The sequence below is a fragment of the Neomonachus schauinslandi genome, chromosome 11 (assembly GCF_002201575.2).
Source record: "Neomonachus schauinslandi chromosome 11, ASM220157v2, whole genome shotgun sequence".
NCBI classification, from domain to species: domain Eukaryota; kingdom Metazoa; phylum Chordata; class Mammalia; order Carnivora; family Phocidae; genus Neomonachus; species Neomonachus schauinslandi.
In genome coordinates, this window is record NC_058413.1 from 57,392,563 (window position 1) to 57,405,344 (window position 12,782).

The 12,782-nt window shown below is 38.8% G+C and overlaps 1 protein-coding gene across 1 annotated transcript in view; it reads right to left on the reverse strand.

The window, feature by feature from the left end:
• Window positions 1-12,782, reverse strand: part of INTS4 (integrator complex subunit 4) — a 109,801-nt gene that overhangs the window by 55,325 nt on the left and 41,694 nt on the right. Inside the window, exons 5-8 of the mRNA XM_021704596.1 lie at window positions 9,158-9,343; window positions 8,521-8,571; window positions 5,117-5,205; window positions 3,982-4,102 (exon numbers count right to left, since the gene is read on the reverse strand). Coding sequence (XP_021560271.1) covers window positions 3,982-4,102; window positions 5,117-5,205; window positions 8,521-8,571; window positions 9,158-9,343 — 447 coding nt within the window. The remainder of the gene's footprint in view (window positions 1-3,981; window positions 4,103-5,116; window positions 5,206-8,520; window positions 8,572-9,157; window positions 9,344-12,782) is intronic.

A 12,782-nucleotide genomic window follows, 5' to 3' on the forward strand; every position in this document is an offset into this window, starting at 1 on the left:
CCCTTCATTTTTCCCTTCCTTCTCCTAATGTCCTCCATGCTATTCCTTATGTTCCACAAATAAGTGAAACCATATGATAACTGACTTTCTCTGTTTGACTTATTTCACTTAGCATAATCTCCTCCAGTCCCATCCATGTTGATGTAAAAGTTGGGTATTCATCCTTTCTGATGGCTGAGTAATATTCCATTGTATAGAGGCACCTGGGTGGCTCAGTCGGTTAAGCAGCTGCCTTCGGCTCGGGTCACGGTCCTGGGGTCCTGGGATCGAGCCCCATGTCCGGCTCCCTGCTCAGTGGACAGCCTGCTTCTCCCTCTCCCTCTGCCTGCCACTCTGCCTACTTGTGCTCTCTGTCAAATAAATAAATAAAATCTTAAAAAAAAAATACTGCATTGTATATATGGACCACATCATCTTTATCCATTCATCTGTTGAAGGGCATCTCGGCTCTTTCCACAGTTTGGCTATTGTGGACATTGCTGCTATGATCACTGGGGTGCATATGGCCCTTCTTTTCACTACATCTGTGTCTTTGGGGTAAATACCCAGGAGTGCAATTGCTGGGTCATAGGGTAGCTCTATTTTTAATTTTTGAGGCACGTCCACACTGTCCAAAGTGGCTGTACCAACGTGCATTCCCACCAACAGTGTAAGAGGGTTCCCCTTTCTCCACAATCTCTCCAACATTTGTTGTTTCTTGCCTTGTCAATTTTTGCCATTCTAACTGGTGTAAGGTGGTATCTCAATGTGGTTTTGATCTGAATGTCCCTGATGACTAATGATGATGAACATTTTTTCACGTGTTTGTTAGCCATTTCTATGTCTTCTTTGGAGAAGTGTCTGTTCATGTCTTCTGCCCATTTTTTGACTTGATTATTTGTTTTTTGGGTGTTGAGTTTGAGAAGTTCTTTACAGATCTTGGATACAAGCCCTTTATCTGTAGTGTCATTTGCAAATATCTTCTCCCATTCTGTGGGTTGCCTCTTTGTTTTGTTGACTGTTTCCTTTGCTGTGCAGAAGCTTTTTATCTTGATGAAGTCCCAAAAGTTCATTTTTGCTTTTGTTTCACTAGCCTTTGTTGTCCAGCAAGGCTGTCATTCAGAATGGATGGAGAGATGCAGAGCTTCCAAGACCGGCAGAAACTGAAAGAATATGTGACCACTAAGCCGGCCCTGCAATAAATATTAAGGGGGGTTCTATAAAAGGAGAAAGACCCCAGGGTGATATAGAAAAGAAATTTACAGGGACAATCTATAAAAACAAGGTCTTCACAGGCAACATGATGACAATAAATTCATATCTTTCAATAATCACTCCCAACGTGAACGGCCTAAATGCTCCCATAAAACGGCACAGGGTTGCAGACTGGCTAAAAAGATAGGACCCATCCATATGCTGTCTATAAGAGACTCATTTTGAACCTAAAGATACATCCAGATTGAAAGTGAAGGGATGGAGATCCATCTTCCATGCCAACGGACCTCAAAAGAAAGCTGGGGTAGCAATTCTTTTTTTTTTTTAAGATTTTATTTATTCATTTGAGACACAGAGATAGAGAGAGAGAGAGAGAGAGCATGAGGAGGGGGAGAGGCAGAGGGAGAGGGAGAAGCAGGCTCCCTGCTGAGCCACGAGCCCAATGTGGGGCTCAATCCCAGGACCCCGGGATCATGATCTGAGCCGAAGGCAGACGCCCAACCATCTGGGTCACCCAGGCGCCCCTGGGGTAGCAATTCTTATATCAGACAAATTAGATTTTAAACTAAAAACTGTAGTCAGAGACACAGAAGGACACTATATCATTCTTAAAGGGTCTATCCAACAAGAAGATCTAACAATTGTAAATATCTACGCCCCCAACATGGGAGCAGCCATCTACATAAGCCAACTGTTAACCAAAATAAAGAGTCATATTGATAAAACCTCCTCCACGAAGCCTTCTTTCACTATGTTAGGTGCTCTTTTCTAGGAGTACCAGCCATTGTAATTAACTGATTGCTTATGTCAACTTACCAGACTATCAACTCTTTTGAAGACAGAGACTATGCTCAGTGTTTGTTGACTTGATGAATATGTGTCTGAAAACTATATGCAATTTACCTGATGACAGTTTTGTCTACTCAAGTGTTGGAGTAGGGGGAGTCTACCTCTTTTCTTACAAAGAGGAACCAGTAAATCAGCAGGGCATTAACTGTAAAACCACAGTTCTGAATGTGTAACTGGACCATCACTAGAAAGAGAATCCACATGGGTTTTAGATCATGAAGTGTCATTTACTATCTATGTAGCCTCTGATAAGTTGTATCACTTTTCTAAACCTGATTTTGTTACTTATAAAATGAATACTAGAATATCTACCTCCAAGAGTTTAAAAGAACTCAAAATTATTTGCAAAAACTGAGTATTTATGAGGGTATATATGTCTAAATATGTGCATATGACTAAAAGTGCATAGCTTAGTAGGCTAGGGACTCTACCAATAGTAACAATGATTATTGTAAGATTAGACTGTTATTATTTTTGAAGTACAAACCTAATTGCTTATATAATTTGGAGCTATTTGGATCTGAAATCACTGAATTTAAAACATAAAGCACCTGACTCAAGTTAGTCATTTAAGTGGAAACCCTTTAAATTCACCAGTGTAATTCATTACTCAGATAGTTTACATAGATAATTTTTTACATTTACATAAATTTCAGATCCTGTGAGGTTCAAAAATGAAATATTTGAATGATCCTGCCTTAAGGATTATTCTTCTAAACTGCCAACTCAGATGAAGATGTATCACTGAATTATCCCTCTAAAACATCCCACTCACGCATACACACACAGCATGCTACAGATGCTCAATAAATGCTGAATGAAAGAATTTGAAGAATGATTGACTTGTTCTGAATTTTAAAATATTCACTAACCAAAACAGGGGCGCCTGGGTGGCTCAGTTGGTTAAGCGACTGCCTTCAGCTCAGGTCATGATCCTGGAGTTCTGGGATCGAGTCCCATATCGGGCTCCTTGCTCAGCAGGGGGTCTGCTTCTCCCTCTGACCCTCCCCCCTCTCATGTGCTCTCTCTCTCTCATTCTCTCTCTCAAATAAATAAATAAAATCTTTAAAAAAAATAAAATAAAATAAAATATTCACTAACCAAAACAAAGCTTTAAAATGTGAATTCAGGGACGCCTGGGTGGCTCAGTCGGTTAAACATCTGCCTTCAGCTCAGGTCATGATCCCAGGGTCCTGGGATCTAGTCCTGCATCGGGGTCCTTGCTCAGCGGGGAGCCTGCTTCTCCCTCTCCCACTCCCCCTGCTTGTGCGTGCATGCACTCTTTCTCTCTCTCTCTGACAAATAAAAGCTTTCCAAAAAAAAGTGAATTCAAAACTAAAATCAGTAACGACTGGCTTTTTTAGCTCTGTATTACAGACAAGCAAAATGATCTATAAGCAGGAAATACTGAAACCATCCAAATTCCTCATTATTCCATGAAAATGTTTTACACAAGTTTCATCAGTTACCCTATAAATACTGCTCTTGGGAGTGGGGCTATCACTGGATCTGTGTTCATACAGTTAGGTTCAAAGTATTTAGCCAACAATCTTACCAAGACTGGCAGAGCTGGGGGCCCTCAAAAGGGAAGCATCCAAAAAGAATCTCAGATTTTTTTGCTGTGACATTTATATACATTTTTATAAACACTTACATATATACGTAACAGGTGCTTAGTAAAGCAACTATTTTTATTTTTATTTTCCTTTTTCTTTAGGCCTTGGCTGTCTCATATGCTAACAAGGTTAAACGGCTTATCCTTAAAATTCTTTCTAGTTCTACAAGACTACTTCTCCATAGGAAAGTGGGCCATTTCTTTTTATTTTTAGAAATACTAGGGTTTCTAAAAGTGGATGATACCTGTCCCTATCTGTAGTTTCTCAAAACATTTGTACAAGTGTAACAGGCAACATGTTCATTAAAGAAAGTATAACCTACCAATAGCTTTGCAGCCTGAACTCGAACCATCCAGGAACCATCACTGACCATGTGACAAATTTTTCCAAACGCATCATCAACTAAGCGAATTTCTTCATTAGAAGAAGGAATTGGGACAATGCTAAATTAAAAGAAAAAAACCACAAATGACTAAACATGAGCCTAAAGCTGCAAGTTCAATAAACTGAGAATGACCAATGAAAATTGGCACTCACAAACACACGCAAAATGACAACTGAGGAATTCAAATCCAAGAGTGATGGAATACATTTCAGAGTGAAGAAATCACTCTGGGAGTATGAAACAACACTTTTAGTTACACTGCAAATTGTCAGTGTCTTGAATACAAGTGTTTAGCCCACCAAAGTTTCAAAGATTTACAATGATACCAAAAACTAACTACCACAGAATATTTCATACCTTTAAGAGTATTCTCTCCTATAATTGCTTGCTGTCAATATAGTAAACCATAGAATAAATCAATATAAAACATACTTGCAAATCTGATCCTAGAAGAGGCAATTTCCAATTAGTCTTTTCTTTTTTTTCTTTTTTTGGGGATTTATAGGTTATTAACTCATTCTGGTTTTCCAATTTTAGCAGGCAGTTTAATGAAGAGGAAAAAAACTACTTCTTTTTCTTATAGAAGGAGCTCTTCTATAAAATAAAATAATATTTGTCTCTCTACTTCAAAGAATCATTGTGAGAATGATTTAATTACTACGAAAACACTTTTAATGAGGAAAACACTACATAAAGGATCATTATGCTCAAACTCACCTAGTATCTTTATCTGGCATTTGTATTTACTAAAATGGGCCTCAAAGAATTTTAAAGATTAAAAAAAGAGTGGGGGGGGGGGTGCTAGATAGCACTTGAGAAAGACAATCCAATCTCTTCATTTATAGATGAGGAGGTTGGGGCCCAGAAAGGAAGTATCTTTCTCAGGGTACACGGAAAGTTGACAGCAGAGCTGAAAAACAAGCATCCTAATTATCAGGATCTGTACTTTCGCCCTGTTCCACAAAGCTTTCTAAAAATCTAACCAACATTCCTTTTCTGGAGGAGGGCTTTTTGCATGATGGGAGAAGAATGGCTTAGCAATGAACAAAAGCTGGCTTACACCCACACTGACCTTTCAGGATAGAGCTGACTGACAACCCAGATAAGTTGGACTGCAGCGCTACGCACTTGTTCATAGTCATCAGACAGCAATTTACAGGCCTGCAAACAAGAATTCCAAAAGTCTGTTAGTTCTGTGTCTTCCCAGGTGATATTCAAACCATTTTCAAAATGAAGACAGGGTGGCTGGATAAGGATGCCAATCAAAATACTTGTGGGTAGTTTTAACTTCTTGAACCTTTGCCCAACAAAGAATTCTTGGCCTCTGTCAGCTGCTCTGGCTCTGTTCTGTGTTCTGACTCTTACCCCACGTCTGAAGGCAGAACCACACACTGACAGCACAAAAGCCATCTAGAATAGCATCAATCCTAGAGAAGTCTGCTGGGAGCCCAGAGTGCTACTCTCACAGGCTCAAACACCAAATATGGGTATTTTTCCCTTTCTGTAAAATCAAAGCACAAATTTCTGACTGACAACCTGAAAACTTAAGAACTCTAAATAAATGTGTAATTTTAATGCTAAGCTGCCAAAAGAGGCCAGATTTTTCTGCTTTCCTTTGGTCTGAAATGGAGTATCCCTACTCCACCTACATGGCAACACCCTAGACCTCACCAACACCCAGAACTACTCCATTTCTAGAATCTGAAAATCCTATATTCCATGCTCTCATCATAACATGTTACTCCACCAGCTCCTCCATTTCCATGAATTAATCCATCACACTTAACTCTTTAGTCCCACTTAATCTACCTATGTGTTTAACAAGGGTTTCTCAACCTTGGCTTTACTGACATTTTGGACTGTTCAATTCTTTGTTGTGAGGGGCTGTCCTCTACATGGTTAACATGTTTAGCAGCATCCCTGGTCTCTACCCACTAGATGGTTGTAGCACCGCACCCCTTCCTTCTCCTCAGCAGTTGCAAAAGCCCAAAATATCTCCACACTGCCAAATATCCCCTAAAGAGTAAAACCACCCTGGTTGAGAACCAGTGCTTTAATCCCACCCTTTTTCTCCAAATGAGCCACCTTCTCCTTCTCCATACCCTTCCATTACTTCAGTTCCGACAGCACCGTCAGCATTCACCATTTACAAACCCCTTCAAGACTTCTGCTACAGCAGCTCTAAAAACCCAACAACTTCTCTACTGCTCACAAGGGCAGCAGAGCACTAGCAAAGACTACACTCTCTAGGGGACTGGTGGCTCATGATCTGGAACTTCATGGGCCCTACTCTGAAATCTTTTACACCTGTGCTTTCCGCTTCCACTACCCAAGGCAGCTTGTCCTAACCTCTCCCGCTGGGCCCTTACCCCACTTCCAGCCATAAGGCTACGTGTTTATCAGAGAAAAATAAAAATTTTCAGGCACAAATTCTCCCAACTATTCCATAACAGTTATAAATTCATTTATACCTGTATTCTCCCATACCTTGTTTCCTCGATGTCTGAGAAAAAAGTATCCTAATTCCTAATTCTTCTACTTTTACTATGGATCCCATTATCTCCTCACACAGGCCCTTCCTTACCATCCTCCAAAATAGGTCCTATTTGTGATTCTCTATTACAGCACCCTATTTATTTACTGCACTACTCACATGCTATAATTATTGTGTTTATTTATTTGTTAATTGCCTGTCTTACCCAAGAGAATGTGAAGGGCATGGATCCTATCCAACAAGCTCAGTGTTGTACAACCAGCATTAGGTACTCATTAATATTTGCTGGATGAATCAGCTCATGAATCTGATTTTCTGCCTCAAGAAACTTACTCCACCATTTATACCCCTTTGTCTTTTCTATCATCAATTTCTCCCCAAACATTGGCTCTCCCTTCAACACATAAACATAGGTAGCAGCTATCTTTAAAATACAATGGATAAAACTTAAAAAATAAAAATAAAGTAAAATAAAATAAAATAAAAAATAAACTACAAAAAGCCCTCCCTTAATTCTATGCCCCTTTCTACCATCTTCCATCCTGCCATCCTACTATAGCCAAGTTTATTTTTTTTAAGTTTGTTTGTTTGTTTGTTTAAGTAAGTAAGTAATCTCTACATCCAACGTGGGGCTTAAACTCACGACCCTGAGATCAAGAGTCACATGCTCCTCCCACTGTGCCAGCCAGGAGCCCCTAGCCAAGTTTCTTTGAAGTATAGTCAATAATCACTACTGAACTGCCTCACCTCAACCGACCCTAATCTGGCTTCTACCCCCAACACTCTTACTAATATTGCTCTCTTCAAACTCACTAACAGCTGCCTTGTTGCTAGGTCCAATGGGTAGATTTCAGTCCTATTCTAGCAGACCTTTGATACTGTTGACTATGAGAGCTCCCTCCTGCCTTTTCTGGAATATATTCTTCCTCTTCCTCCAACTGGCTCCTCCTCAGCTCCTTTCTTCTGTCTACCTCTTAAATGTTGGACCTTACCCATGGCTTCCACGCTTCATCTCTTTCAATCTTCTTACTCTCCCTAAATATCCACATGCCCCCTAGACAGTGATGACTTCAATTACCTATCTCCAGCTCTGATCTCTTCTGAATTCCAGACCTTCACAACTATCTACAGCCTGGAATTTTCCTCATGGATGTCCCATCAACCCTTCAAACTAACATAAACAAAACCGGTATGTACCTAATTATGGTACCTAATTCAACCTCCTATCTCAAACACTCCAACATTCCATCCTCACTCCCTTGAGGACCTCATCATTGCTTGCCTAGTTAACTGACATGGTCTTATGCCATTGAATATCTAAATCACTTCTGAGTCCTAAGTTTCCTTTAATTATTTGGCTTCCCACAGAGTTTTCCTATAGGGAGAGAAGGTGCTGGTCACACCAACATAACCATTCTGAGATCATTCTATTTCATTTTGTAAAATAATAAACTTGGTTTACACATCAGTCACAGGGGTTTAACTAATTGACATCTTCCTCTGAAAGACAAAACCATTCTTGGTGCAAAATCTGGTTTCTGGCTTCATTGTGCCTTTCTTTACCAATACTACAACTACCATGAATATTTTTTCATATGATCCCACGGTCTTGGTCATCCTCCTCCAGAAATACTCTAGTATGTCAAGTATGGTGCCCAGAATTGACTTCATGCTTGGCCCAACCAGAGATCAGTGACACCACCACTTTCCTTATTCTGAATACTATACTTCTCTTTGTGTCCTCTGGTATTCATACTGAGCTACCCAAATCCTCCTAAAAGTCCTTTTTACATGTATTAGTGCTATTCAATTATATATCCTCCATCCTCTTATTAAAATGTATGTTTTGGATACAACTTCACATTCATCCCAATTAATGTTGTCAGTTGTTGTTCTATGTTTTCAAATGCTGACAACTAGTATGCCACTCCCCCGGCTTCATTATCCCACCTCCCCTTCCAGACAGTAATTGTTTAAGGTACCTGATTATAAATTGTTTGGTGTAATTTCAGTCCTCTTTCATGGAGCTGCAACTAGATAATAAAAATATAGTTTAAGTATTTGGGGGAAAAAAAGGTCAATATTCCCAACGTCTCCCCACAATCTCATATATTTTCAGATCATTATATCGGATCAACATAGTTCCCATTAGCCAAAATCAGTGCTATATAAATAAGAAATCTGGTTGAAAACATTTTAGTAGAAACACTCAGAGATTTAATAAATCTAATCCATCTAGTGTCCCAAGGGGATATTAGAAAAATATTCAATAATGACAAGAAGGCTGAAGAAGAAATGGTTAACACCATCCCCCTCCAGGGACCTGGAGGAGGGATGGGACTTGGTATTGTAACAGGTGTAAGTTGTACCCTCCATGTTTCAGAAATATGGGTGATAGCAACCCAAATACGGGTGAAAGCAGAAAGGCCCAAAGAAAAGCACACCTGCTATAGAAGGAATGTGTGCCTTTGAGTGCTGTGATGCCACCATCACATTCCTCAAAGTGTGCATACGGTATATCCTAGGGTGGTTCAGAAAGCATCCAACAGTAGCCATGAACTTAAAAAACAAATGAAACAAACAAAACTGTCACCATTTAGTTTCCACGATCATGTTTACCATGGCTTTTATAGCTGCTGTTCTGACACGTGGGTCTTGGTCACTGAAGTAATCCCCTATAATCTTCTGGACATCTCTGACAGCTAGGCCTTCTCCATCTTTTGTGACACTTTTCTCCAAAGACCCAAGATTGCCAAGTAATTGCAGGCACTTATTTCTTACACCATGGGAGGTATCTGTGAGGTGCTATAAAAAGAAAAGAGAGAACAAAAGGACATGATTAAGATAGCTTAAACTAAACAAAAAACCAGAAGCAAAATAAGTATCAACTTTAGGAATGACTTCAAACACTACATTCTCACCACAGTCTCTCTAGGATCATGTTACTTGAGTATGTTCTTCCAAAAGAACCACAAGTCCTTTAAAAATAAGATCACCAATTGTTCATCACTGCATTCCCAACAGCTAGCACTTTGCCTTGTTAAGAGAAAGTACTTTAAAAATGGCCTCTAAGTTGCATTTTATATGCTATCAAATCTAAAATCGAAATAAAAATTTATAAATGTTTAAAACTTTTAATATTCAGGGGTGCCTGGGTGGCTCAATCGTTAAGCATCTGCCTTAGGCTCAGGTGTGATCCCAGGGTCCTGGGATCGAGCCCCGCATCAGGCTCCCTGCTCGGCGGGAGGCCTGCTTCTCCCTCTCCCACTCCCCCTGCTTGTGTTCCCTCTCTCGCTATCTCTCTCTCTGTCAAATAAATAAATAAAATCTTAAAAAAAAAAAAACTTTTAATATTCATGCAGAAAAATGCAAAAAGCTTAAGTATACAGCTCAATGACTTTTCACAAAATGAATACACACATACAACAAGCACCCAGATAAAGAAAGAGAACATGACCAACACCCCAGAAACCCCTCATCTCCCCGCAACTACTCCACTACCATCAAAAATAGCCACTATCTTGACTTGTAACACACAGATTTATTTTGCCTATTTCTATACTTGGTAAAATCAAATAGTGTCTGGCCTCTCTTGTTTAATATTATGTATTTAAGATTCATCCATAGTATGGCATATCTCAATGGTTTATTCATTTTCATTACCATGTAGTATTCCCTTTGTGAATACACCACAATCCACTCTTGGTAGATATTTGTTTTTTTTCCTCCAGTTTTTGGCTTTTTTTTTTTTTTTTAAGATTTATTTATTTCAGAGACAGAGAGGGAGGAAAGAGAGCACACAAGCATGAGCAGGGGTAGGGTAAAGGGCAGAGGGAGAAGCAGACTCCTCACTAAGCAGGGAGCCTGACGTGAGGCTCAATCCCAGGACCCTGAGATCATAACCCGAGCCGAAGGCAGACGCTTAACCGACTGAGCCACCCAGGTGCCCCAAGTTTCTGGCTATTCTTAATAAAGCTACCATGACTGTGGTAGCTTGAATGTGGCTTCTGTTGGATATAAACTTAGGACTGGAATTGCTGGGTCACAGGACATGTATATGTTCAGCTTAAAAAGACAATACCAAGTAGCAAACAGTTTTCCAAAGCAGTTGTACTAACTTAACTAATTTACACTTCCACCAGTGACGCACAGTGTTCCAGTTGTGCCACATCCTTGTCAACACTTAAGTACTGTTGATCTATTTCATGTTAGCTCTTCTCACCAGTATTTTTAACAAATTATTAGTTATCTATTGCTATACCTAGTCCAATGCTACTGAAATAAGCTATTTGCATAATGCAGTAACGGGAACTAAAAATACTTTAAAGAAATGAGGTTGTACAGTACATGATAATATGGCATGGAACTCTGACTTAAATTTTTTAGACCCACTATAAGAAATATCCATTATACTGCAACATAGTATTCACATACAAATACATATACAGAGAGTTTAACAAAACATTATTTATCCTTACATCTTGTGATATACTCTGATATTTTAATTCTATTTTGATTTTCAAAAAAATACTAATCATGATGGAGTGCCTAGCTGGCTCAGTAGAGCAGATGACTCTTGATCTCAGGATTGTTAACTTCAAGCCCCACACTGTGCATAGACATTATTTAAAAATAAAATTAAAAAAAAAATACTCATCATGGCCTATAAAACTGATTGCATTACCCACCAATGGATCACAACGCTCAGTTTCAAAGACACTGGTATAGAGAAAAGTGAATGGGACGTGAAGTTTTAAAATCTGGGTTCACAGATCTCTTTACAGAAATGGCTAGTTTCAGGACTAGAGCAAGGAATATGCAAGAGCCTGGGACACCTTGCACCAGAAAGCAAGAAAGACATCAAGGACTAATGGAGTCCAGATCACAAAACAAAGAAACCAGTAAATAGTGCATTTCCCACTGTCAACACTGACATTACACCAAAAGAAAGCAATCAAACAAATCCAGAATGTAGAATATTCTATAAGACCAATGACCCAGTTTCTTCAATAAATTTATGGCATTTAAAGAAAAAATAAAAACAAAAGGGAGAACTGTTACTGATTAAAAAAAAATTAACAGACTATCCAAATGCAATATATAGGTCTTTTTGGATGCTAATCCAAAAGAAACCAACTATAAAAAGATATGATTAATGCAATTAAGGAAATTTTAATATGAACTGGTATGAACTGATATAGAGTAACGGTTCATAATTGCATCATGGCTATATTTTAAAAAATCATCAGTTATAGATATATACTGAAGTATTAATGATTTAAATAACATGATGTCAACGATTTCCTTTAAGTACTAGAGCAAAATAAAAATAAAAATACTGGAGCAGACAACAACAAAAAGTGAGAGGAGAAAAATCTATGAAAAAGACTGCACAGTATAAAAAAAATGTCAAATGTACACTTAAAACTGGAAATAACAGTAAACCTGCAATTTCCATAATATAAAGTGTGTGTGTGTGTGTGTGTTCAAATTTCAGCTCTGACTCATGATATGTGTAAATCAGTCAAGAATCAAGTCACCTCTCAGAGCTTCACTTCCTCATCTATAAAGGACAGTAATAGCTGCCTCAGCTAACTTACAGGGTTATCATGAGGCTCCAATAGGGATATAAATGTAAAAAAAAAAACCAACTTGATATACTACAAGCTTAGTAAGATTATTAGCTATTGTTACCATAATCTAAAATAGTAAGAAAGGTAGATGGTCACAGATAAAATATCATATGGTTTCATTTCAAGGTAACTACATATATAAATGTCAATACAAAAAAGTATCTTTAGATAATCCCTTCAAGTTTATATTTTCCAGGATTTTTTATCTATAAATGAAATCACTGATTTGAAATCACAACAGTCTCTGGAAGTACACTCAATAATCACCCATTTCTCTCCACCTGCCTTTATTTGCCAATCCCCTATTTTACAGGTTTTACAGGACCATAAGGATTAAGTGGTATGTCTAAAAACACACAGATAATTTAGTGGAAGAGCTGCTACTGAACACTCCATTTTTTTTTAAGATTTTATTTATTTACTTGACAGAGAGAGACACAGTGAGAGAGGGAACACAAGCAGGGGGAGTGGGAGAGGGAGAAGCAGGCTTCCACTGAGCAGGAGCCCAATGCGGGGCTCAATCCCAGGACCCTGGGATCATGACCTGAGCCAAAGGCAGATGCTTAATGACTGAGCCACCCAGGCGCCCTTGAACACTCTTGACACCCACT